The 26,223-nt window shown below is 42.6% G+C and overlaps 5 protein-coding genes across 6 annotated transcripts; 2 read left to right on the top strand and 3 right to left on the bottom strand.

Annotated features, from left to right (window-relative positions):
- Positions 1-335: 335 nt before the first annotated feature.
- Positions 336-7,867, bottom strand: LOC128451553 (ankyrin repeat and SOCS box protein 2). Its single transcript, XM_053435419.1, has 9 exons — positions 7,717-7,867; positions 6,717-6,909; positions 3,093-3,262; positions 2,395-2,550; positions 2,050-2,295; positions 1,790-1,961; positions 1,028-1,631; positions 781-934; positions 336-651 (listed from the first exon to the last, which is right to left on the bottom strand). The coding sequence occupies exons 2-9, from the start codon at positions 6,836-6,838 to the stop codon at positions 521-523; spliced, it is 1,755 nt and encodes a 584-aa protein (XP_053291394.1). The 5' UTR covers positions 6,839-6,909; positions 7,717-7,867; the 3' UTR covers positions 336-520.
- A 1,452-nt stretch (positions 7,868-9,319) lies between these two features.
- On the top strand, positions 9,320-12,164 carry si:ch1073-416d2.4 (coiled-coil domain-containing protein 42 homolog). The gene is made up of 9 exons (XM_053434920.1): positions 9,320-9,426; positions 9,523-9,568; positions 10,159-10,335; positions 10,468-10,625; positions 10,715-10,797; positions 11,315-11,487; positions 11,570-11,680; positions 11,776-11,892; positions 11,970-12,164. The coding sequence occupies exons 1-9, from the start codon at positions 9,320-9,322 to the stop codon at positions 12,162-12,164; spliced, it is 1,167 nt and encodes a 388-aa protein (XP_053290895.1).
- A 2,476-nt stretch (positions 12,165-14,640) lies between these two features.
- Positions 14,641-18,559, top strand: LOC128450752 (ubiquitin thioesterase OTUB2). The gene is made up of 5 exons (XM_053434403.1): positions 14,641-14,951; positions 15,029-15,147; positions 15,243-15,327; positions 16,130-16,321; positions 16,406-18,559. The coding sequence occupies exons 1-5, from the start codon at positions 14,871-14,873 to the stop codon at positions 16,610-16,612; spliced, it is 684 nt and encodes a 227-aa protein (XP_053290378.1). The 5' UTR covers positions 14,641-14,870; the 3' UTR covers positions 16,613-18,559.
- ddx24 (DEAD (Asp-Glu-Ala-Asp) box helicase 24) lies at positions 15,921-22,911 on the bottom strand. Of its 2 annotated transcripts, XM_053434402.1 has the most exons (9): positions 22,817-22,911; positions 21,720-22,611; positions 21,154-21,636; positions 20,912-21,065; positions 18,951-19,466; positions 18,133-18,208; positions 17,537-17,725; positions 17,319-17,448; positions 15,921-17,234 (listed from the first exon to the last, which is right to left on the bottom strand). In XM_053434402.1, exons 2-9 carry the CDS (start codon positions 22,606-22,608, stop codon positions 16,858-16,860), a joined length of 2,814 nt encoding a protein of 937 aa, XP_053290377.1. In that variant the 5' UTR covers positions 22,609-22,611; positions 22,817-22,911; the 3' UTR covers positions 15,921-16,857. The 2 variants fall into 2 exon arrangements, with proteins under 2 accessions (XP_053290377.1, XP_053290376.1); XM_053434401.1 differs by having other exon boundaries at positions 15,921-17,448.
- An 877-nt stretch (positions 22,912-23,788) lies between these two features.
- Positions 23,789-26,126, bottom strand: serpina10b (serpin peptidase inhibitor, clade A (alpha-1 antiproteinase, antitrypsin), member 10b). The gene is made up of 5 exons (XM_053434422.1): positions 25,981-26,126; positions 25,168-25,804; positions 24,817-25,090; positions 24,182-24,329; positions 23,789-24,092 (listed from the first exon to the last, which is right to left on the bottom strand). Exons 1-5 carry the CDS (start codon positions 25,981-25,983, stop codon positions 23,901-23,903), a joined length of 1,254 nt encoding a protein of 417 aa, XP_053290397.1. The 5' UTR covers positions 25,984-26,126; the 3' UTR covers positions 23,789-23,900.
- Between the last annotated feature and the right edge of the window lie 97 nt (positions 26,127-26,223).

Genomic DNA, 26,223 nt, shown 5'->3' with positions numbered 1-26,223 from the left:
CTCGTGACACCACACAAGTCTCTGAAATTTGACAGTAAGTTAAACAAAGGTTTCTACTTTTAGGTTTCTGCAGATGCTGACTGTTCTTTTTTAAAGTAGGAAGAAGCCATGCAAATGAATGAACGCATCCTGTTTTAGTTTCCTCTTTCAACTTTGAGAATAGAATGTGGGACGTAGATTTCTTTTTTTGTTTGTCAAAGTCGTGTCTGATATAGGCACATTTGAAACCGTGACTTTTATTTTTAAATAAATGATTCAACTTCCCCTGAAGAAACCCCTTGGGCATCAGATCATTTTTACCTTTCACTGAAGGTTTCTGGGAAAAAAACAACAACTTCGAGATTAAAGACATTTATTGTCACATTAAATGTGCTATAAATAGATATTTTACACATAGAGAATTGCCTTGAGAGGACCATGTACAGATTCAAGACATCAGACGCAACTAAAAAAAGAACCACACAAAGATAAATATAGCCACGTCTCTGATGCATATGTTGCTTGAAATTCACCTTTAAAGTCAGTCAGCAAGACTCAGGTATCGGATCACTCTGTCTGGCAGAGGTAAACTTGTGAGAGAGTTCAGCCTGTCTCTCCCCATTTGTGTCCGAATCTTTAATCTGCAGAGGTGCAGCAGCGGACGAGGAGACACTGCAGAAGAAAAAAAAAGGATGAAGACGAATATGTCACCTGCTATTTGAACGCCACATGAACTGTAAGAGGAAGGCTGTGATGTTTGCATAAAGGAAGAGGAAGTGATTGATCTGATCTGATACTCACATGACTTCCTCTTCACAGCGAGCCATTCCTCTCGGCTGTCCAGTAGTTCAGTGAGCCTGCTGCACAGCTGAACCGGACCAACATGCTCCAGCAGCAAATCTATGATGGGTCCGGCCCATTTACACATAGCTGGTGTTGAGATCCACTCACAGAACTGAAGAAGAGAAAAACAAGTGATTAATCACTTTCAGAACACACACGGTTCAGTATTGTAAGCTGCATGAAACCATTTGCTTATTTTTCACACCTCTCTTGCTCTTTCTGTTCCCTCGCAGCAATTAAAAGGAGGCATATTGTCATTCTGTAAAACATATCCGTTGCTGCCAACAGTTCTTAGGTGGGATTCTCCTGTAGCCGGGTGAGGGGCACTGCCGTATGTGCAGGTAAAACAAGAGAGGGCCTGGCAGCCATTGTCCAAGAGGCATTTGAGCAGAGGCAGATTGTTCATGCAGAGCGCGATAACAGCAGGGAAGGTGGTAGCATAAGACAGGAGCCTGGCATTGAGGTCAGCCCCTCTGTCCAGCAGCAAAGACACTGTGCTGACACAGCCCTGACGGACGGCCATCAGCAGAGGACTCAGTGGGTCAAGGCTCACGCTGGCGCCGGCGTTCAGCAGCACCTCTGCTGTCTTGCCGCCGCCGTTGGCAATAGCGAAGTAGAGGGCTGTTGCACGTCCGTCAGCGTACTGGGTGGAGTGACTGGGGGCCAGTGTGGCGTTTACATCCGCACCTGTCTTCAGAAGGACAGCTGCCACAGTGTGTCTGTTGTGCTCGGCTGCTAGGTGGAGGGGACTGATCCAACTGTGCCGCAGCCTGGCTCGACTCGTCACTGACACCAGCAGGGACACAATCCTGAGCACAAAAGTGAGAATGTTAATAAAGACACTTAAATACTTAAGGATTTTCCACAACTAGTGTTTAAAATAGTGTAGCCTACACAATAACACAAACCTTGTAGCTTCTATTCAAATGTTACCCTTTGACTTGTGTTTTCTTTTAACTCAACTTACTCGGGGTGTCCATACTGAGCAGCTACATGCAGAGGCAGCAGTCCAGAATTAGTGGGTTTGTTGGCGTCTGCGTTTTTAGTCAAGAGCACTGCTACGATTTCCTTGTGTCCGTTTTTACTGGCCTCGTGCAGGGCTGTGACGCCATCACACGTCTGCATGTTCACATCTGCACCTAGAGAGAAGCATTCATCCTTTTACAACCTTTCAACAGGGGTCAAGGATGTGGTAAAAGTGGGATTATTTCAGTGGAAAAGAAGAACCTTTTCCAATCAGGTAACACAGTGCCCTCATCTGTCCTTGCTGAGCTGCTACAGTGAGCGGTGTGATGCTGTAGGTGTTGGGAGGATTGATTGCAGCCCCAGCTCTTATTAGTATCTCACAGATCTCTGTGTTGTTCCTGGACACAGCCTCGTGGAGGGCGGTCCAGCCCTGACCACACCGCTGGTTCACAGTGGCCCCGTAAGTCAGAAGGAGGCTCACCATGTCCACGTTCTCCAACTCACAGGCTACAGAGGCAAACAAGACACAGGGTTGTTTCTACCAACATCATGGCAGACTTTTTTTCTAAATACTCCTGTTGTGTACAATTAGTTTCACAGCTGTACCTTTGTACAAAGGGGTCTCTTTGTTCTTGCTGCTGATGTCGGGGTCAGCGCCCGCCTCCAGAAGGCACCGCACACATGACAAATGTTCACAGGACACGGCGAGCAGCAGGGCCGTCTGCTCTTGTAAGGTGCGTTTGTCTACTGAGCCTGGATGAACTGGAACAAAAACAAAACACAGTACATATTAGACAAGCAGGACAGTGACTTGCTTAGCATTTTGAGAAAGTGCAAACAAACTTCCTACATTGGGACAGTAAGAGCAAATCAGGGGGGTGGATCCAGGGGGGAACTGGCCCCAACTGACATCTGATTGGCCTCCGAAGTGCCCCTGTCTTGTCAGTAGTCTTTTTAATAGTAAATTAGTCACTTACTGACAATACAAATTTGAAAATACGTTAAGAATTTCGATTTTCTAAGCTCCTTAGAAAAACATTTGTGCTGAACAAGGAGCAATCTTCAAAATATGTTCAATGATCCGTGGATCTGCTCAAAGCCATATGGCTAACAGTAAACAAGGAATGACTTTAATGTGCATCTACTGAATCAGGAATGTCACATGGATGTTGGACATATAATTGGCCCCTCTGTGTTAATTGTGGCCCCTTTATGGCTCCTCATTTAATAATTCCTAGATTATGCCACTGTATAATTATGGCCAAGTAGGGGGGAGGGGGTGTATGATTCTTTCAGTGTCCTACCCCTCAGTAGGGTCTTCAGACACCCAGCCTGTCCACAGTAGGCAGCATCATGCATAGGTATCCAGCCATCTTTGTTCTCCTTCAGCAGGCAGTGAGGGGCGGATGATGCCAGGTCCTGAACGACCTCCACGTCCCCTCTCCGGATGGCACAGACCACCGGGTCAACATCCCTTCAAAGAAGAGATGGGGAAATTAAACCAGTTCAATGCAACTGAGTGTGTTTCAAGACGGACGTAAAGACAATTTGAGGGATGGTGTCTATGGAGATGCTTATCTTGATGTTTTGGGTTTTATTTAATCAAAAATGAGGAGGATGTAATCATTAGAATAATCAGGAACACGTAAACACAGACACATATACGCACACACACACACACGCACGCACGCACCAGAAGCCCACAACAAAGGAAGAGACTCACTCCGGCTCTGGCGACGCGTGGCTCGGACTGTCTCCTCTCCCTCCGTCTGCTCGCTCACGCGGCCGCACATTATTACATTTCCCTCCAGCGTTACGGAACTGACTTAAGTATTCAGAATAGCAGAATTTCGTCATTACGGTGTCGGTGTTCCCCGCACAGCGCGGCGGTGCGCAGCGGAGCAGCGTGCGGCACGGGGCTGCTCGGGGGCTCAGCTGTGCGCCCTCGGATTATTTTGGGACCGTTGTTGTCAGTGACAGCTGCATCCTTATATGTCATGAGACTCGGACCTCCAGAGATAAGGCCAGCAGCGCCAAACAGCCCTGGAGAGATAGTGTGTGGGCAGAGCCGAGATGTCTGTCTTTGTCGTATGGAGCCTTAATTGACTGGTTTCCAAAAGAGACAACCGGGAATTAAAACGCAGTAATCCTACTTGGGGATTTGGAGGAATAAACACAATGCGAGAGAACAACATAATGCAAGGGCTATAATGGCTGCTTTAGGTCACTTGAACGCATCACTGGGACTTCTTTTTTATCAAGAAACCCCTTAGCTCCAAGAACTGTAAGCAGGGCCGTAACCAGGGTTTTATAAGTACTGATGTTAAATTCCCCCACTGCCCATCCTTCTAAGAAATGTTTTAATTAGCCAATAAAAATGTTGGTAAAACTTATTGATCACTCATTTTCAAAATGTTCTTATATATGTGTATAACATATTTATAAAATATTGGCTATGCCCATCCAGGTTTCCTCACTGCCACCCTCCCATGATATTTTTGTCTGACCATCAAAATAAAAAAAATTATCTATCTATAATTTCTTTGATTTAATTTCATCATTCAACAATTACCCTATGGGGGATTTTCCCCCTAAGCAAATATCTTGAGGTGGTTAAAATAAGATAAATGTATTTTTCACTGATAAAATGTTGGCTTTTCTTTGTGTCAAATTGAAATGTCTGTTCCCACGCAATGTAGCTTAACATGTAACTACCCCTCTAGTTTCTTTCCAACTAAGTCTCCTTAAAAACTTCAGCCAATGTAGAAATATCGTCCTAGTGTCTTAATTTCATCTCGCTTGAACTGTTGTCCCCCTACACTTTTCAGTGGTACTGCGCTGTTTCGGTTGTTTCAGAAAAACGCGCATCAATAAGGACGAAATTGATACAGTCTATCGATGGAAGGCTCTGTCTGTTTCCATAAACAGTACGTATCTAACGTTGAGCCTTGATAAGCCTTAACTCTGACACACATCCTCATGTATAGATAAATAAAACAGAGTAAGAACATTTGATAATACTGCTGAACTTGTAAAAGTTGTCCTCAATGGAAGCTGCAGCTATGACTGCAACATCTGATTTGTGTTTAAAGAGTGGAGATGATAAAATATTTGTATATACTAAGTTTCTATAGCCAAAACCCAATGTGATCAACTGATGTCTTTCGTGGGCCTTCAAAATAAACCCTTCACAGCATTGTCACTGCAACATAAAACCTGATTTGGCTGCATTCTGCCTGGAAAAATGGTCCAACACAAAGATTTCTGTCTCTTTAAGGCACGGGAGCAAATCACCAGACACTGGTTAGTGCCGGCGAAGTCACATGGGCACAATGACACAATTATCTATGTTCATGACCTCCAGGCATGCAGAGCTCAAAAGCTTAATTTATCTAACATTATTAGATGCGAACCAATCCGTGCCGCTCTGCCACTTTGTCGGTATAGATCACATTCAGTGAACTGCAGATTCTCCTCCAGATTGTGATTGACAGACTAAGTGCCAACCTGTGGCTTTTAAACCGGAAATTTAAACAGCTGCAGCAGATCTGTCTTGTACATGAATTCATTTCAGTGGCGCCTCCTACAGGAATAGACAGTAAAAGCCACTGCAGGCAACGGGTGTTTTTTGGGATTGGTTGTTTTCTTTGTGTGTTTATTATTTGTAAAGTTAGAGAAATCGTACCACAACCACAACTCGTCCCACATTTGTCGACATTAAATAAACAATAACAATGGAATTTTATTTTATGTTATTTACCTCTAGTAACGATGTTAATCCCTCCTCATGATTTTTTATAACCTTGTGAAAACAATTAATTAATACATTTATATATCAGAGAGCCTGTGACCCAATCATTTCATTGCCAGCAACTGCTTAATGTAATTGTTGTGCATTTGACAATAAACTCTTGGAACACGTTCCGGTGCTATTTTCTAACAAAGCTCCACAAAAACAGCTGTTTTCTATTTATACCTGCAGCTTCTACCGGGGCGACACACACAGAAGCTACGACTCGGGCTAGGCTCCGAGAGCATTGTTTCTCCACACCGGACCCGAAATGGGATCTCTCCCCCCACCTCCCAGTCCGATGCTTCCCGGGTGGGGTGCCATAAATCCCTGCAATACTGCTGTAAACACGTGCACAAGCAACCAATCCAGAAAGTTCTGCAACTTTAAAAACAAACTAGCAGCAAGCTAGCGTTAGCTCGCTGCTGCTACCCGTAAACCATCTAACTGGCCGCAGCGGCAGAGACACGGTCCCCTCACCGGCCCGTCCGGCAGCTCCCCACAAACAGCTGTTTTCTATTTATACCTGCTGCTTCAACCGGGACGACACACACACAAAGAAGCTAGCGTTAGCTCGCTGCTGCTACCCATAAACAAACAACGACACGTCCACCAGAAGTGAGCCGCTGTCATGGAGCCAGCAGCCCGAGGACATCACCCCGCTCCCCGGCGGGTTAGCGTCCGCCCTCGGCTAGCTTCCCAGCTAACACCTGCCGCCCCGAGCTGAGGAGGGGACTGGGGCTCGTAACTTATTCCCGGTCTCCTCCTCCGCCAGATCTCCGCCTCCGGGGGTGAGGGGGCTATGCCATGTAGACTGACTGTGACGTCAATTCTGTTCGTATTCCCATTCGACGCACTCTAGCGTATAGTTTCTGACATAGAGGAACCACAACAGATCGCAGGAGCTGTTTTTTTCCAGAGTTTTTGGGACGGTAGACATGCCAGATAGAACGTGTAGAAGCACTACAAAAGTGGAATTTTCATAATATGTCCCCTTTAATATATTTAGCATAAATCCTCACATCAATACACAAATCCAAAAATGTTATTCAAATTCTTAAGGAAATTTGTTTTTACAAAATATAATGTGATCCAGTACAGCTTTATAAAATACTTTTGAACTTTCACTTTTCCTCACCTGAGAAAGTTCACTGACGTGTTGGCTGCGGTGTCGAGACTCAAGGAGCAGAGAGCCAGTCTTTCTTTCATATCATTGTTTAGTCTCTGGTACAGAGACGTGGATCTGCTGAGTGCAATCATCACAGGAGAAGATCTGCTGTCCAGCCTGAGGAACCCAACATCCAACGGTGAGCTGCCGTGCAGGGATGAGGCTGGTGATCCACAAGTTAAAGGAACAAAGAAAAACAAAGTTAGGACAACAATAGCTGCAACTGTAAAAACAGGTTCAGTTTTGCTGTGCAAAGCCCTCACACAAAATATAATAAATTCAACATAAGCAGCATAATAAACACATGCTTTGGAGTCATACTGTATGAGTTCAAGACCAAGCCAATTTGAAAGAGCTAAAACCTGCACCAGCAGACATCAGAGAGCTGCAGCTCCGACCATGAGCACAGATGCCTTTTAAGGGCATGTTCAACAGTGTTTGGTATTGAACTTGATTCTGCTGCTCCAGAGGCAACACTGATGTAAAGTTGTGTGTACTGTTACAGTGAGTTTACATCAGAGTAACACAGCTACAGTTAGACTTTATTTGCTCAACCTTGATACTGAAGTTTATGCACAACAAAATGTACTATATTTTTTTAAGCAAGTTATTATGTGGACACACACAAACACACACACACACACACACACACACACACACACACACACACACACACACACACACACACACACACACACACACACACAAACACACACACACACACACACACACATACTCAGTGTCTGGTTGACTTCAGATGACCACATTGATTACATTGCCTAATCCTGACCTAAAACCTTAACCTAAACCTTTAATGGTTTACATTATGTGGACTTGATTTTTGTCTCCATGAAGAAGCCAAGTCCCCCTAATGTGACTGTATAGAGATTAAGGTCTCCATGACATTAGTTATTCCTGGAGCACACTCATGCTGCTGTCTCGAAAAGTATCTTTAAAGCTTCAGACTCACCATGTGACGATGTGTCTGCTTCTCATCCACAGATGCTTCTTTACAGATGCTGTTGATCCACCTCTATGACAGCATCAGGTCTTACTGTGACATGGAGAAGTGGGACAGCGGGCTTTAAAAGCGAGACAGAACAAAGACAGCGGATTCATGTTTCACAATCACTTCTTTGGAAATGTTTGTGAAAAATACTTCCTCCATTTAAGAACGAGTCCTTCAGCATTTCTACGTACAGGTGGAGGAACTATACTCTGAGGCTGTTTCCACACTTCTGTGGACTCCCCACATTTGACACACACTTTTATCACAAGTAATGCTATACAAAAAGGTCAGCAAGCTCTTGTCAAGGTGCTGGGATAAGCATTTGTCATGGCAAGAAAGACATGGCTGTAACCAATACTGTTAAAGTCAGCTCTGTACCATGGAACTGCATTAGTAAGCCCTGTCAGTTATATCTGCCTTATAACTACAATAGCTATGCAGTAAAACCTGTTGTACCATGATAAGTCATGCCAAATTATCTGTAGTGAAAATCAGTAAATTAATTCATACTTTCGTTATCGCTTCCATTTAATCGGATTGGGGGGGTTAACCCTAACCCTAACCCAAACAAGTATTTACACATAAATTCACATCTATGGTCAATTTCAACCTGACCCCAATCTGTATGTCTCTGGACTGTGGGAGGAAGCCAGACTTCCTTGTTTAACAGCCACCATGTTCACTGATGTATTTGCAGAAAAAAAGTCTCCCACTTCTCTCTGGTTACATCATGTCTGATTTGCATGCACGTGCAAGGTTTTATGACCTCACAACTAGTGGGGAAACCGATCATTCTTCAATATGGAACTTACACAAGTGTGATGTGCAAACTTGAAACTTCCAGAGCACGCACTCTTTTCATTGAAAAACAGTGTCCAATTAATAAACTATCACCCACGAGCAACACTTGCACATTCATACATTTCATTAAGTTCGGATGAGGTCAAATTCTGTTGTTTATATTTTTTTTAATTATCTTTATATGTATGGCGTGGATTAGCTGTCATCTTATACTCAATAAAAAAAGCGTTATCATGGTTGAAGCCTCAGATTGTGGTTTGAACACAGTCTGTATCAGTTGGGATGCTCCACATCATTGGTTCTTTATTTATTTAACTCCACTTGGTCAAAGTGAAATGATTAATGGGACTGAAGTCTCACCCTCCTTCCCTCTGACCACGGGGACTCTCGCTGGGTTCCCGGGGATCAGGACGGAGTGGGAGCTCCTCTTCCTCCTCTCCCTCCTCTTCCTCCTCTCCCTCCTCTCCCTCCTCTTCCTCCTCTTCCTCCTCTTCCTCCTCTTCCTCCTCAGCATCTCAATTCCATGACGCTCATTCATTCTTCTGAGCTCAGGACCGCCACCCCGGCAGTTGCCATGACAACGGCAGAAAACGATCCTGGCGCATTCTCCGTTGTCTCCGCACTGGTTACCAGGCAACCGCCACACAAATCCAGGATCACATCCGGGAAACAGACGTCGGTCCTCGAGGACGTGGACAAACTGCAGGACCTGTGTCCTCATCAGGATTCCCTGGACAGTAAATCCACTTAAACAAAAGAGAACATGGAGGCCTCTTCACTTCCTTTCTTAGACAACAGAGATCCTCGTTTGAAACTCAAGGTGGAAAACAGAATACGAAACGTGTTTGTGACACAGACGGACGACACCAGGTATGGCCGCTGTTCTGCTGCTGAGCAAATGTCTGTCTCTGTAAAACCCATTCATACATGTGCTGACATTGTTACTGACAGTGATGTCCCCCCCAGACATGTGGAGGAGAAAGATGTCAACCCCATTCCTGTTGTAACACAGGTAAGACGGGTGTAATAAGGATCAAATCGGTTATTGTCAACCTGCACAAAATACAGCAAATCAAGCCGTGTTTAATGACTTTAAGATCAATTTAGCTCACAGTATACAATAATAATAATAACAATAATACATAAAATAAAACTTTATTTATACAGCCCAGTTCATGCGTACAAAGTATGAAACACAAAGTCCTTTACAAAATAGCAATGTCGTTTTTTCAATAAAACAAAATAGGAAGATACAATTTTATGTAAATAGCAGGTTAAGATAAAATTGGACAGGATAAAAAACTAACATTTTGCACCATATAGGATAAAACTCAACAACCAGTAGGTTTAATAATATTTATTTTCTTATTATATATTTTTTTATAGTTATTTTATCATATTATTGGGAAAATGTTTTCCATATATTTGTTTCTTATGTGATTTATCACTTTATCCTGCTTTTATTTAATATCATCTCTGTTTTCTCTCCCACCTCCCCCCTTTTATTCTTATTTAAAAAGTCCAACCTAAATTATGTTTTCATGCTCATTTTACCACAGTGGAAGAGTGTCAGTGTAAAATGTGGTTGTGTTTTATTCATAGGTTCCCGGCCGAGTCCTTGAGGCAGGAGTGAACACTTTGCAAAAGACGGTGGTTCTGAAGAAACAGGCTGAGTTGGACGAGGTGAACGCGCTGCTTGCACTCAAACGGCAAGAGTTCAGGACGAGCGTGGAGGCTTTGTCACAGAGGAAGTCTGAACTGGACCTAAAACTCCAGGAGGTGAGCTGAAACCTTAATGTGTGCTCCTCAACCTACTTGAGTTCAGAGGAAATATCACTCCCTGATCCTACCTGACAATAAAACAACACTGATCTGATACTGGTGCGCTCTTGGATTTGTAATTCCACACAGACCAAAGAAAGGGCAATGAAGTTTGAGAGGTTTGTGGCTGAAAATGAAGTGAAGCGATGCAGATCGCTGAAGAAGTATGAAGCTGCGCGGGAGCAGAACATTTTGAAGCAGAGAGAAATAGAGGATCTAACGAAGCAGCTGAAACAACTTCGCACCAGGTGAGAACTTCAAACCAGGCATTGATGTGGGGATATTTCTCATTAGGTCCATTGTGGTTTTTAACCTCTTATCATATCTCAATTCACAGACAGCAAGTTTTAAAAGAGAGAACGACAAAATACAAAATCTATGAGGACTACTTGATGAAAACACTAGAATATCTTCCCAGCAGTAAGTTCAAAACTGAATTTGATTGCTCTTTGTGCGTAATATAAATATTCAAATTATATAAACATGGACGACGCCGCTCTACTTCCTTCCACCATCCAGAAATGAAGCCAAATATTCCACATATGAATGGCCGACTTACACATTTGGAGCGAGAATCTGTTCAGTAGGAGGATGGATCATGACATTTCTCCCATTTTTACGGCTTCAAATAACTTATTTAAACAAGCATATAGGAAAGAATTGCTCTTGGACATACATCGATGGGATTAGAAGAAAGGAAATTTTATTTGACTTTGAATGACTTTTTAATTTGGTCCATGTCCCATCCACTAACATGGAGGAGGCTAGATGAAAGACGTATAATGCCACCAGGTGGAGATCCAGATGCTTTGGGGAGCAGTCATGTCATCCATCTTTATGCACATTCTAAGTCGAATGCTTACATGAACTTGTACCATTAATCCCAATGAGTATATCAAATTGTGAGTGTACCTCTGTCATGTGCAATCTTTTCCAGCTTACGTCGATAATGGGTCTGAATCTTTGGTTATGCCCATTATTCGACGTCACAAGACTCTGTCCGTCACCAACCAGCAGCTGATGCTCCATCTGGGGCGGCTGGAGGAGGAAGTGGAGGAGGGCCAGCGACGACTGCACACCATGGAGCAGGAGCACGGCATAAAGAAACTGGTCAGAAGAACACATTAAGATTTTCCAGCGCAGCATTTCTTCGATTCACGATGCCTGAGCAATATTTCCGTGGCTGTTGCAGATGGCCAACAAAGAACTGTCTGAACTCCAGACTGAGTTAGAAATGCTTAAAGAGAAGAACGAGCAGGCAGAGGTGAACCTGCTGATGGTGCAAGGCCTGTCCACAGAGAAGGTACGCCCTAAGGATTATGAACTGAGATCAACCTCAGGTAATTTACTAACAGAAGTTTCAGATGGATATATTAATAAATGTTCATTATCTCTCAGGTTGAGGAAGTGGGAAGCTTACTTATGGCCGTCCACAACCTTGCAGAGCAATGTTATCTACCAACATATGGACCTCTGGAGAACATGAATGAACCGACAAAGATGGACATGGTGAAGGTAATGTACTCAGATTTACATTTTGATCAACCACTGGTTATTCACCAGACTTTGCGTTACAAAGACTTTGTTTTCAGGAGTACATTCTGGACAAGGCGGACACGGAGAGGAGAGCGAGGAGACTGATGGAGTCTGGGTCTGCGATGACGGGCAGGGTGGCTTTGACAGACAAAAGAGAGCGGGCTTCAATGAAAAGCATCGGCAGTAGAACACAAATCAAAAGTTCAAGTAAAGTCAGTAGAAAGAGCCAGAATGTTGATGCAGAATCTTGACAACAGAAATTTGCTGAGTGGGAAAGTAAGTTTTTGACCAAGCTTCTGACAAAAAATAGTTACATTATCAGCCAAGAAAACAAGTTCTGGAAATAAAGAATATATTTTTTCAACATTTAGGAGTGATTTGAAGATTGACTCTAAAAGTTTAATGTTAGAAACACTTGATATTTTGAAAAGAAGGTGATCCAATGTATCATAACTTTGTAAATTTGTATTACTGCTGCATCTCATGAATAAAGTAATCACAATGAAAGGATGAGAACTAGTGCTGGGCAGCTTATAGTTTAAAATAAAAAGAGTTCTTACAGACAAGTTCTCAAGAATGATTTAATTCAATAAACTTTGGATTGAATCATATGGAAACAGTTGATACAGAACTTCCTTTGAATCTCCCAAAAATATTTTGGAAAATTCAGGATACAGACAGACAAAGGATAAGAAAATAATTAGAATTTACAAAGGGACATTCTAAACTATGAAGAGTAAGGATTCTTTGTAATATTCAGATTTGTATTTGTTAAGTAGAGGACAAATATAGTGTAGCAGAAATATTCTGATGTTATAATAGTGTGCTCCATGTTGTCAAACACTGCTGCACATACAAGTTGTGTAACTGCTTTGTAGTGCAGACCGTGATCATTAACTATGTTGCAATGTTTTTTCTGCCTTAGACAACACACTTAAAGTAACATACCATGTTAAACGTTACTTATTAGAAGTTTATTTTCCATGTAATTTGCATTCCTAAAGATTATGTAGTAATCTGGGTTTGCCAGATACGGGTCCACATTCCAGAAAAGATTTAGCTTAGTGTGTATCTCCTGTGTCAATAGCATGTTGGGTCTGTTTGAGGTGAATCTTTAGTTTAAGGTAAGGACCCCTCTCATAGGGTGCCTTAATGCATGCCTTCACAAAATCCACTCATTGGGGAGAAAAGTGAAAAGTACCTTAAGTAATCAGATATCATTCAATAGCAGACAAAGGAAAGAGGGAACATATCTAGTGCAGCTATTTTCCCCACCTCTAATGCTTATCTGCCTTTTTGATGTCGGTAAATTAAAAGACCTATCGGGCTTTCACAATGACCTGCGAAATGGACAAGGGCAGATATACTGGGCTCTGACTGTCACTACCATTAACTAAAAGGCCCAGACATTATGGAGAGCTGGGGATAGAAGAACATGGTCCAAAAAAAATCATAATTGAGTGAAAGAAAATGGAGCTGTGAAAAGGCACTGTAATATTCTGTTATCCCTGTCAATGCAGCCAAACAAGAGATGTGGGGAGGCATTTTTTAAATGGATGTAGTTCCATTACCTGCATGTCTCAATCTAGTTAAGGTTACATTACGTTACTTATTACTTTACGTTACTTTACTCTTCATCTCCCTCTCGCTTTTATCGACAGAGATGGGACGCGATGAGAGAAACATAGAGGAGAGGGAGGTGATAGCCTAGAACAAGAGCTGCCTTAGCACCACTATTGACCGGCATGTACAAAAATCGGTACTGTTATGTGTAATTTCATTATAAGCAAAAAAACACTTGGATCAATATGCTTATTCAAACAGGAAGTGCCATCTACTGATTTGCCATGAAACAGGAAGTATTTTTTACCTCCAGTGGGCATTGTCCGATAAGCAACACATTTCCCAAAAATGTACGGTTGTTTATAAAGTAAGAAAGGATAAAGGAAAATAATGATTTGTGGTCATCAAAAACAAGATATCTTATGAATACTTAGAATATTAAATGATAAAATACATTTATTTCAAAGATATAGCAAAAAAACACCCATGCCTGACAGAACACAAACAAATGATTACGGTTCTTTTTTTTACCCATGTTGTGCATTAGAAGGGTAGTGATAGTGATAGTGTTTTTTAACATTTTTAATAAGGATTAATTGGGGAATACCTGAAATACTGAATGATGAAATTCATTTACTGCGAAGATATAGAAAATAAAAACTGAGCCGGGTCACATTGGACCCATGTTGTGTTTCAAAGTGAAAAGGGCTGAAAGAATACAACTTGTTTGAGACTTCAAAGGATTCATTAAGCCAAGAGGTCCTTCAGTTGGCTAATGTCCCAGGGTCAGTGGTTATATATCCCTATGATGTCTTAGGCTGTTGCAAAGGTGAAAGATTGATATGATCTGAAGACAAGAGACAAGAGAATGTCTCTGACCTGAAAAGCAGATATTTTAGGCTGTATGTTGTGATGGTATGTATGTATGTGACAGCACCACCTACTGCCAAAAGAAGGTAAGCCTCGTTTTACAACTCTAATTCTATAATTTGTCCATGGTTACATTTGTTTGTACATAAAACACACAATGTTCCTCGTGCTTACATCCTTCTGCATTATAAAACCAATGATTAGGTCAGGTTTCAGGTTATTAACGAGATGTTTCATCATCATAGGAGTGTGAAGGGCGTTGAATAAATACGGTACTGTCGCTTTAACACCAGCACGTGGTACATGCAAACATCCGGTCTTTGAGAAAATGGAAATAAAACTGTAACAACGTGTTGACACATTCTCTGACGTGCGGAGACTTGACAAACCCGATTTTCTGCCGCCGTCTCCATGTTGTGGAAATGCGAAGGTGCCTGCCTGTTCCTCTTCTCCACGGTCTGAGGCTGGTGCTCGTGTCTCCCTGCTGGTTTCAGGCTGTCAGCTCAGCGTCTGTTTGACGGCAGATGGAGGTTGGAAGTCTCGTCTCGCACAGAGAGGACATCTCCTCCATGTTCCCACAGCAAATACCCGGGGCCAAGTACAAAGTAGGTGGGCTGTTGCACTGCAGTGGCCAAATGTACACATCACTCTGTATTAACCCCCACTCGCTGTGCTTTGTCAGGATCTGAGCAGCCAGTTCTCCTCTGTGAGGAAAGTACGTGGTGATGGAAACTGCTTCTACCGGGCCTTCTGCTTCTCTCACATGGAGTCAGTCCTGCATAACACCCGAGCTTTGCAGAGGTCAGTAATGATCAGTACTGACATCTGCAATAAACAACCCGGTGTTGATGAAATGCTACATTATACGTGTGAGTGATAATGGGTTTTAATTTCAGATTCAAGGACAAAATAATTCAAAGCGGTGAAGTGTTGTCCTCTGCAGGATTTGACGAGAGCCGCTTCAAACAACACCTGGACACAGTAAATAACTCCTTACTATCAAACAATGTAGTTATCTGGTAGTTGAGCTGCAATTTCTAATAAGACACTGGACTGTCTTTATTAAAAGAAGTGATCATTATGCTCAGTCCAAAACAACAAATGTACAGTATTTAAATTAGAAATGATTGTATGTCAGGTTAATGGACACAGTGAGGAAAAAAAAAAACATTGGGGACGGATGCTTTTCGCTTTGTGGCCCTTAGACCTTCATGATTCCAGTTTGGGCCCTAAAGGCAGTAAAGTCAATAACTATTATTTGACTAGCATACCACATTTATAGTTGTGTGTTCATTGAGGTGAAGTAAAAACATGTTATTGTTTAGGCAAGTGTTTTTGTCAGCTACAAAGAACAATGTTTCCAGACACTATATTTAGATGGTCAAACTAATATTATACTTCAACATCTTTTGAATGAACCATGTATACATAAATCAAACATAGCACCATTTAATGAAAACTGGCCAAGCAGTGGAAAATCTGTGTCTGTTAACTAGTTCAGGACAACAAATTGGAAAGAATGGAGGGACTTGTTTAAGCCGCTCTGCCAAGTAGTGACACCAAACAGATTGGAATCATATTTTGAAAGCTTCAGATTTTAATCACCTGAAAAAACCCTAACATGAATTGCACCTTACTGTGAATAGTATTGACAGTATACCTCTCGACATGGATCTTAAAAAGGTGCAGGTAATTAAAACAGTTATTCCATCCTCCTTTTGTGGTATTGGGAACATCCTCTTTTGGTCAAACTCATTACCTGATTGGTTCTGTTCCCTTGAAGGTGGTAGATGTGGTGGAGCAGTGCCAGGCTGACGAGCAGGACTACGCGTTGCTGAGGCTCTTCAATGAGCAGATCACCTCTGACCACGTGGTGCAGTATCTCAGGCTGCTCACCTCGGCACACCTGCAGAGCAACACACAGTTCTTCTCCAACTTTGTGGAGGCGCCCAATCTACACGCATACTGTCGTCAGGTTAGTAAAGTGTTGCTGCGATCTAGTGAAGAAACGGGTTGCCGTTGGAGCAGGCCTGCTGATTTCTTTGTTCCCTTCATGCAGGAAGTGGAGGTGATGGGGATGGAGTGCGATCACGTGGACATTCTGGCTCTCTCTGAGGCTCTGGACATTTGCACACATATCGTCTCTGTGGACGGTGACGAGCAGCAGTTGGCTCACCACATGATTCCAGAGGGTGCGGAGCCCTCCCTGCACCTCCTCTACCAAACATCGCACTACAACATTCTCTACCCGCGACCTCACCACTGACCAGCGATACGTCAACCCTGCACAGCTCAGGAACTCGAACTTTGGTTGAATACATCCCAGCAGCGCTTTAAGACACTTGTGAAAATGAATTTTTATAAAATCTTGCAGCGTACAGAGAATCAACAACATCTGGAAATACAATTATTGCACATTGTGCATGTTAAAAATTTAATTTATCTATTAAGCATTGTAACTGTTTCGAAGATGGCATTTTTTTTTTTTAAATACAAATTTCTTATTACATATCACTGCTGCTCTGGCTGTTGCTGCTCCTGCTGTTGCTGCTCCAGCTGTTGCTGCTGCCTCTGCTGCTGCCTCTTTTCCTTCCTCTTTTCCTTCCTCTGCTCTTTCCTCTGCTCTTTCCTCTGCTTCTTTTTCCCTTGCTGTGGTGGAGCAGATTTTTTTAAGTCGTCTTCCTTCTGCTGTATTGACACCTTGGTCAGGGCGCTTTCCAACCCGGCACGAGGCAGGTGGGGCAGGGCGAGTTTTCCCATCTGAGTCGGGTACCTGGTCTTTACCAGGTTCTTGAACACAGGCTGGGATCTCAAAAGCTTCAAATGCTTTTTCATGCTCTTGACCATCTTCTGCTGCTCTCTGTCACCATCCTCGTCCTTTGATCCGCCTGTGAACAAACATGGCACCTTCAGCTGTTTGTATTTGAACACTTTTCCAATGGTTGTCACAGATATGGTTATGCTGGTCTTACCGAGTAAAAGATCATCATCCAGGTCCACCTCCAGGGCCTCTGCTGCTTTTGTGAACCAGGAGTTGTGTTGCTTCTCTCTGCCTTTGTGGAACTCAATCTTCTCTATGCTCCTGGCCAAGTTTACTCGTTCCTGCGGTGGGACACACTCAACAGTTAACAATCAGAAAAACTTGCTTTAACGTGACATATATACAGGACCTAATACCAGTGGAGCTCACTTTGATTGCTTCCATGCATTTGCTCTCTATGGGGAACATTGGAAGGTCCTCGTCCTTCCCTAGAGTATTATAAATCTTTCTGAAGTTCAACACGTCGTCTGGGCCGATTACCAGCAAACTGAGACCCTCTTTAGTCGCTCTTGCTGTTCTGCCACTCCGATGGACATAAGTCTCAGATGTCCTGGGAACCTGATGTACAGAGGAGAGCATTCAAATTATGGTATTAGTAGTATTCTTAAAAGCAGAACTAGAATCACCTACTGCAGCTGTTTGCCTCCAGCAACCAGTGCAGTTTCCATGTACATTTTTCTACATATTTATTTTCCAGATTCATTTAATGTCACTGTGACTTTTGACCACAGAAATGTTATCACTTGATCTGAAAATTGTAGTCCAAGTGATCAAAAGTTGAAGAAATTACCTCAAGCCCTCTCGAGATATCACATTCAAGAGGGCAAAAACATGTTATTTAAAAAAAATCTATTGAGGTCATCCTTGAGTCCAAGTGAATATTTGTACAAAATGAGATAATGTTCACAGGACTGAGTCAAATTCAAGGAACCTGAAAATCTGGACATTTGAAATGAAAAACATACCTGGTAGTGGATCACATGTTGAACATTGGGAATATCCAGTCCTCTTGCAGCTACATCAGTGGTCAGCAGAACACAACTGTGAATCAAGTCACATCAGCTCAGTAAAGCAGGAGATTTATGGAGCTCAGTGTTCATTTCTTGTTGGTTTTGGTTTTCTCGCTTATTTGGAGATTTTTTTTTATTTCCTACCCCTCCCTGCTACTGCATTGTACAAACATTGGAGGTACAATTTATATAAAACATTATTATTAAACAATTTAACTAGATTGAGTTTAAGTGAAAGTGACTAGCGTCGATACGACTTTAACAAGGTATGTGTATTTTTTGTAAACAGCATATGTTCAGACATGATTGACTGTCAATGTGTGCTCTAGTAGTTCCTCCCTCCTCCATCTGTAGGAGTGAATAAAATCCCTGTGTGAAGCTGCCTGTTCTGTGTTTCAAAATCTGTTGATTGAGCATTGCGGGGACGGACGGAGAGATTCCTGGATCAGCCTGTTTAACCAGATCCGCTCAAAAATGTTATGTGTTTTGCTTGGCTTATGCCCCCCCACCTCCACAAAATTCCATCGAAAGCAGTTTTGTAGGTTTTGAGTTATCTTGCCGACAGTAAGACGGACAACATTTACAACATCATTTCCAAGGTGGCGATAAATAAGCATTATGATGCATATCATCACTCAGGTGCAGTTTAAACTCTTAAGCGTCTTTCTGCAGTAAACAAGTTACAATATTTCACCATGGACACAATTACTGGATCAAGTCATACCCGAAGCAAACAAGTTCAGACGGCTAGTGCAGGTGTGTGCGACACTTACTTCTCCCTCTCAGCAAACCTCTCCAGGTTTTTCAGGCGTTGTTTCTGGTGCATGTTGGCGTGAAGAGGCAGTGGATCAAACTCTAAGATCACCAGCAGGGAGTTCAGTCTCTTGATACAGTCTATGCTGTTGGCGAACACCATGGTGCGCCCAGGGAACTGCAGCAAGAAGTAGTACAGGTAGAAGTCCTTCTCCTCTTTCTGGCAGTGGATCCGCGTCTCGGTCAGCGTCTCCACCGTCGCCTCCTTCCTGGTGAGGTCGATGATTTTGGGTTTGGACTTGATCCCCACTTTCTCCATGAGCAATTCCAGCTTGCCCCTCTGGTCCATATTCTTCCTCTTCTTCTTCTGCAGGAGGCGGGTGGGCAGGCTGTGAGCCATGGTCAGTGTGGCAGAGAACACAAAGGTTTGCCTCGTGGGGTTGAAGTGCACGGTGTTCAGCATCTCCAGCAGATTCTCCAGCTCTGCAAAGTGGCCTCGTTCCACCATACGATCGGCTTCGTCTATGACCAGGCACCTGCAGAATAACACAACCCCACATGTGTTACATCAATACCCGCACTTTTGCCATTCCTCTCATCTTTCAATTATTTTTTTCTGAGATCAGAATAAAACTGCCTATGTCTAATCTATTCACAAGTATTCTTGAATGCAGCAAAAGTCACTACCAGATGCACAGACGATTAAATCTGACTGGTCAGCATTTTAGCTTTTAACAAATAAATACAGAGCTGCCACGTTCCAACTTGGGCCAGGCTAAATTCTGGAACACAGTTTAATTCAATGAAAACTGAGTCACCGCCTGTGGTTTCTGTTTAACTTTCAGAAAATATTTCCCTGCTGCTGTTGGTCTGTAGTTTGAAGATGATTGCTTCAGAAGCCGTCCTGCAAATAGCAATGTGCATGAAGTCTAGTCTACACCAGGTCTATTTTGTGCCACCACTGCGAATGTTAGAAAAGTGTCATTTGCATGAGTATCTTGGATCAGCTCCTTTTAAGCCAACTTGTGGACCAACATATAACAAAGTGTACATGTTATCCTTTAGTTACATCCTGCAAAGTAACCTGTATTTATAAATTATTTTTAAAATAAAGTTCACCTGCTTTGTCAAAAACAATCATCTCTACCCTGAGTCCAGTTCTTATTATTAAATGGAAGTTTCATCGCTCCACAGATGCAACATTTTTGCTCATAGTAGCAACTGTCAGGTTTCATTATACTTGAAGATCGCAACCTTATTATATAAAGTCCCCTGAAATAAAATTGGATATAATTCAATACCATTTTTCCTTCCTGATACCGGTACCTGGACTTTGTGTAGCAGATGATACCGAGTACTTATCTGATACCAGTGCATTAAAAAAAATAACTTATTTTATCTGTAGCTGTATGTTACTATCCCTGTGTGGAAGTGATGATCACCATCATTGTTGTATGGCCTGGCTCAGGTTAAACCTTCAAACATACAGATAATGAATGACATGGAACTTCAGTTCACATCCCTGTTTTACTTATGGGACTTTCAACGGTGAAATATTTCCAAATTGCACATGTTAGCCATCTGTCCCAAATGCTTCACCACCGGAAATCTCTTCTTCTTCGCTGCTAAAAAAACTGCTAAGTGATTTCCGGTTAAAGAAATTCACTGTTTTATGTGGGTTAAACAAATATACTTTAAACTCCGGTATCGGATCTGTACAGAGATCTGCTGATCCCCAACCCGGGCATGTTTTGCGGTATCTGAGGCATTTCTGATGCTGACATCGGCATCAGACATCTCTACATGTTGTGATTTGGTGCCATACAAATATGAAGAACGTCTTGAACAAGCCATCATCTCTATAAAACCAAGTTGCCTCTGATTCAACCCTTCCTGGACACTTTGCCACTGTGTTACTAACACCAGTCATCTGTCCACAGCTAATAAATGAAAAAGAAACAAAGGTGTGACTGGGACTTACTTGAGCTGTCTGAGGTTCAGCAGATGTGGATGTTTCTCTTTGATCAAGTCCCACAGACGTCCTGGAGTCGCAATAACAATCTCCGGCCGGCGTTTTAACATCCTCCTCTGTTTCTGCTGTGCCATTCCACCCACAATTATCGCCGTCTTGATATCTGCAATCCAGTAACATCTTGAGTTTAGATTCACAGAACTGTTTAAGGGGATGAAGACCCTGATACATTGCTAGGTAAAGTAACTCACCAGTAAATTTAGCGACAGCATCAATGTGGTGTTTGACCTGAACAGCCAGCTCCCTGGTGGGAGTGAGCACCAGTCCAAGCAGAGGCTGATTCCGAGCCCCTGCAGGTTTTTCTTCAGCTTCTTCGTCCAAGTCAAACTCGGCATCTTCGATCACTTTCACACATCCAAGTGTCTGATCCTCATCCTCATCATCCTCACCGTCATCCTCCTCACCGTCATCCTCCCCGCCGTCATCCTCCTCGCCGTCATCTGAGTCACCTTGGTCCTGATCTGAGACAACTTCGTCCTCTTCTTCCGCAGCCTCCACGTTGTCCTCCTCGGTTTCGGACTCAGCATCATTTTCGGACTTTAGGCTTGGTAAATACAAACTCTCCACATGTGGGGCTGGTTCACTAGTGCTCTCAGCAGGTTCGTCTGAGCCCTTTCTCCACTCCAGGATGGCGTGGATCATGGGAATACCAAAAGCCAGCGTCTTGCCACTTCCTGCAATGACAGTGCTCACATTAACTTCACGTGTGGAATGAATTATTTTGGAACAAAAAGCTTGGTCGTGCACATGATCTTACCCGTCTCCGCTGCCCCCAGTACATCCATACGATCCCTGATGGCCGAGGGCAGGGCCAGGGCTTGAATCGGCGTGGGCGACCCAAACCCAAGGCTGCTCAGCGCCTTCAGCACGGGGGAAGGCACAAACAAATCCTTCCACGCTCCCACATCAGCCTTTTGGTCCTCAGAGCCAGAATTTGCGATATTTGTCCAGTTTCTGTTTTTCTTTTTAGTCAGGTTGGGCACTTTTTTTTGCGAGGGTTTTTCTATTTCCGGGGCCTTAAGTTCTGGAGGGGCCTCCAGATTGGTCTGTTTCTCTACATCCTCTTCTATCGGCTGTTTCTGTATCTTATGCTTCTTTTGCTTGCTCTTCTTTGCTTGGACATTTTGGTGAGGGTCTTCTTTAGCTGTATCTTCTTCTGGTCCTCCCTCTGCGGTTGCAGCTCCATCCTTCTGTGTCTCCTCTGTCGAAATGACCTCTTCAGGGACTGATTCTTTTGCAGCTTGTTTCTTATTCTTATTTGTGACTTTCTTTTTGGGTGGTTCAGTTGGTTCCTCTCCCTCTACGCCCTCCACACCGGGAGCCCCTTCTCCTGCTCCCTGCTCCCCTGCCTCGCTGGCCTTTCTTTTCTTCGCTTTAGCCTTCGCCTTCCTCTTCATCTTCTTCTCCTCCTTCTTCCTCAGCTCTCTCGCTTCTGTGGCCGCAGCCTTGTCGGAGTCCACCAGACTGTAACTAGCCAGCTCCTCGAAACACACCAGTCCCTCCAGGCCCTCCTCGGAGAAGATGCTGGGGTCGAGCTGCACAGCTGACCAGCTGCCTTTCACATGGATGCTCCGCTTCTTTTTCTTCAACAGCCCGGACGACACACCCCTGCTTTTCGGCCTCATCTTATCCGACTTCATTTTCATTTTCTACAAATAAAGATAAAACAACCAAGTTAAAAGTGGAAATAGGCGGCGCACGTGTGTCTCCTACCAGTCACTTCCCGCTGGCAGTTACCGAGCGACTACGTGCCAGGAGGTTTATCTACTAAATGTCCCTCTTAAAGAAACGAACAACTTAAATCAGAGGTTACGAACTAAACGACAACTACCAACACTACCAGTTGAAACGTACCTTGACTCTCTGCGCCTCCTCAGAACATCCGAATGCGATCACAACTGTTTACAACCAGGCACGACACGAGGGCGCAGCCATGAGAGTGATGGTCACGTGGTTTGAAAAAACTTTATTAGTCGAACCAACAGGGACAGAGCAGCACAAGTTGCTTCTCACCATCAACCGTGTGCCTAGGCCATAACAAAAATATATGTATATGTAAAATATAATTTACATCAATATTGTATATTATAGAAAGTGTTTTAATATATTGCTATCATACATTGAGGAGGTGTAAAACTAAATAGGTTTTAATGTTCTACCTCAGACTTGTTTATGAAGTGTTTGTCATTCGCTGCCATAGAGATGAGTTTAAAATATAAACAAGCAATAATAATGCGACATTGATCACGATAAAATAAATAAATTATTAAATTAAATTAATTTAATTTAAACGCATCAGGAAGCCTGCTATTTTGCATTTAGTGTCCATTTTGGCCATATTCCAAATTATTACTTAGAGGTACTTGTACCAAGGCTTACATCAGATTTTTTTTTTCAGGCAAATAAATGGGCTTTTGAGGGCTTTAACATGCTCAAATTCTTACTAAAATTTGCAGAAAATTTGAAAGTGGTGAAAATGCGCACCTCCTGCGAAGAAGTTCTCTTTGCCCACAAAAATATGTAATCATATGATATAACGATACAATTTAAAGATGTCTGTAAACATGTGGGAGTAGAAGAACAAAAGGAAACATGGGAGCAGTGAGATGAAATAATTAACTTGTTTTTATACGATGCAACAGCCCATTAGCTCAAGTGGTAACAAATAACTGGTTGCAACGTAAAACCTCTATAAAAATGACAAAAGTAATTTATTAGTAAAAAACTGTGGAGGTCTCATATATGTACCGTGTACCCTTAATTTAGTATGGGCAATACACAAATTTTGATTGTTTGTGTGCTGATTTAATCTCATAGAAAGACACGTCAATGTAAATTCTTTATTAAAATTGATCATATATATGTTTGTCTTTTACAAAACAGACCAAAACAAGTATTTCAAACCATCAAGCTTTCAGGAAGCCCGCATAAAGAAATACTAGTTTTTGGTGGGGTCAATCATCCGACCCATGAACAGCAGAGTGTTTGTGTCTTCATGATATATGAAGAAGAAAAATGGCCGGTTGATATTGAATGTCTGGGGTAAGGAATGCCCGGTAATGCCGGTTGCTGTGGCAGCTGCTGCCGTGGTCCCAGTTTCATCCAGGTCAATCACAGCCTTGTGCAGCACCTGCGGATTAACAGGAGAGGCAAAAGTCATCTTCTGCCATCTGGACTTAGTCAATATGTTGTTGCAGCGCGGTGACATTGAAAACCAACCTCTGACACTTTGATGGGATCATCCTTACTCAGCCTCGTCAAATTGGCTGAATTACTGAACATACTGGGCATGCCCATGTCTGGTAGGATGTGGTGCAGGGAATACGACTGCTCCATCTTGAATTTGGGCATGCTGACCTCCAGTTTGCTGAGTACACAACGCAGTACACATGTTGAGTAGATGCTTGTATGATGTATATTCAATTAATTGGCACTCTTGTTTCTAGATTCTTGTCATAGCACCTTTTAGAGAAGTTGTCACCAAGTTATTCACGATAATAGCTAAACACTCTGGAAAAAGAAGATTTGTCACCAACTTAAAAAAATGTATGGAATAAATAAAGCTGAATTAACTTTATTCATTTATTTCATGAAAAACATATTGATTTAATTTAACTGAGTAAGCTATCGTCACGGTTTCTCATGTCAAACTTAAAACAATAGCAACAACAACTTAAAAAAAGTATTAAATCAGTAACACACAAGGGAATAAAACATTTTTAAATTTGAGTTAGCAAATGTGTTCATATAACTTAAATTAGTTTTGTCTGTTGGCTCAACAACTTTATTTTCAGGACAGAATGTGAATGATAAAATAGCATTAAAGCTAATAAAAGATACACTAACGATCTTACGTTTTTTGCAGTCTTCTGACCCACTCGAGGAACTTGCGAGCAGTGATTTGATCATCGATTACAGTGTAGTCGACGCCTTTGTTGGGTAGCAGGATGAGCATGGAGACACCTTTCTTGTATGGCAGCTTCAGCAATTTGGCTCCGAGTGGGACGTCGACTGTCATATAGAACTTATCCAATCGGAACATCGTGGGCACTTGCACAATGTTATAGCTATCGATGAAGAAGGAATAACTTTGAGTGTCATTGGGGTCGAACGGCAACTCCCAGGCTCCTGTGAAAGACATTACACTTCTTAATAGTAAAGAAAATCTATAATCAATACAGAGTAGTGAAAGTGATTGATCTTACCCCGGAAGAAAATTGTGTTGATTAACATGAGCTGGGTCTGTGCGTCCAGGCTTGATATAATCTCTGTCACTTTGCCCTCAGTCTTTTTCTCGACGTATTCATTGATGAACTTGACACTTGCCTCTGTGTCTGTGAAGTCTACAGTTTTAATGTCAGCATCAAAAAACGTCTTGATCTGGTTTTCAAAATTCTTTGCCACCTCAAAATGCTGGTGAACGAAGAGGGCCAGGCCTTCTTCCAGTTTCAGCGATCCGTTCTGTGTGATGTTCTCGTGAAGGAGCTGGAAAAGTCTCGGGATGAGTTCTGGCTGGTTAGCAGTCTCGAGCTGCTCCAGGTTGAGACCCTTGAGCAACTCCTCGCGGGTGACGCCGTCAGAAGCCATCAAGAGAGCGCTGAAACTGGTCGAGATGCTCAGGGGGGAGAAAAATATGTTCTTGTCGTTGTAACTGGATATTTTTCTGTAAAGCTTCATGGCAAAGTCCATGTTTTTGAAAGAAAGATCTGAGATGGTGGCGCTTGGAAGTTGTGCTTGGTGGAGAGGAATGAGGAAGCACATGTAGGATAGAATACAAATCAACCCCATCTTCATTTTGTCTAAAGCCATAATGCCAAGTCTAGGAAGGTTTGAAGGAACAACCTGAAACACGCAGACATGTAGATGTCAAAAAACGGTTAAAAAAGCACATGTGAAACGCTGTTGCTAACTTGGACCCATACAAATGACAACAAATACTTTTGGAATAAATTCTAAAATGAAACAGATAGTCGTCACTGAAATACATTTCTCCAAAATGCACTATCCGGCATACGTACCATTCAGCTGTGAAATACTGCGTCTGAAAGCTCCATCTGTTATTTGGGGAAACAAAGTGCAAGTGTGCTCTGAGTGTTATCCATTAACCACGACCCGTGGCCTGTTGTGTTGATCCAGATTTAGTCAGAGCTGTTTATCAAACAGTCAGGGCCAATAGTTTTTTTTTTAATCTTGCTCACAAACAAACAAACCAACCACAAAGAAATTGACAGTGGTGAACACATGATCTCCTTAGAAGACGT

The sequence above is a fragment of the Pleuronectes platessa genome, chromosome 11, assembly GCF_947347685.1.
Source record: "Pleuronectes platessa chromosome 11, fPlePla1.1, whole genome shotgun sequence".
Classification (NCBI taxonomy): Eukaryota; Metazoa; Chordata; class Actinopteri; order Pleuronectiformes; family Pleuronectidae; genus Pleuronectes; species Pleuronectes platessa.
The sequence above is the reverse complement of the archived record's forward strand: the minus strand, read 5'-3'. Positions and strand labels throughout refer to the sequence as shown.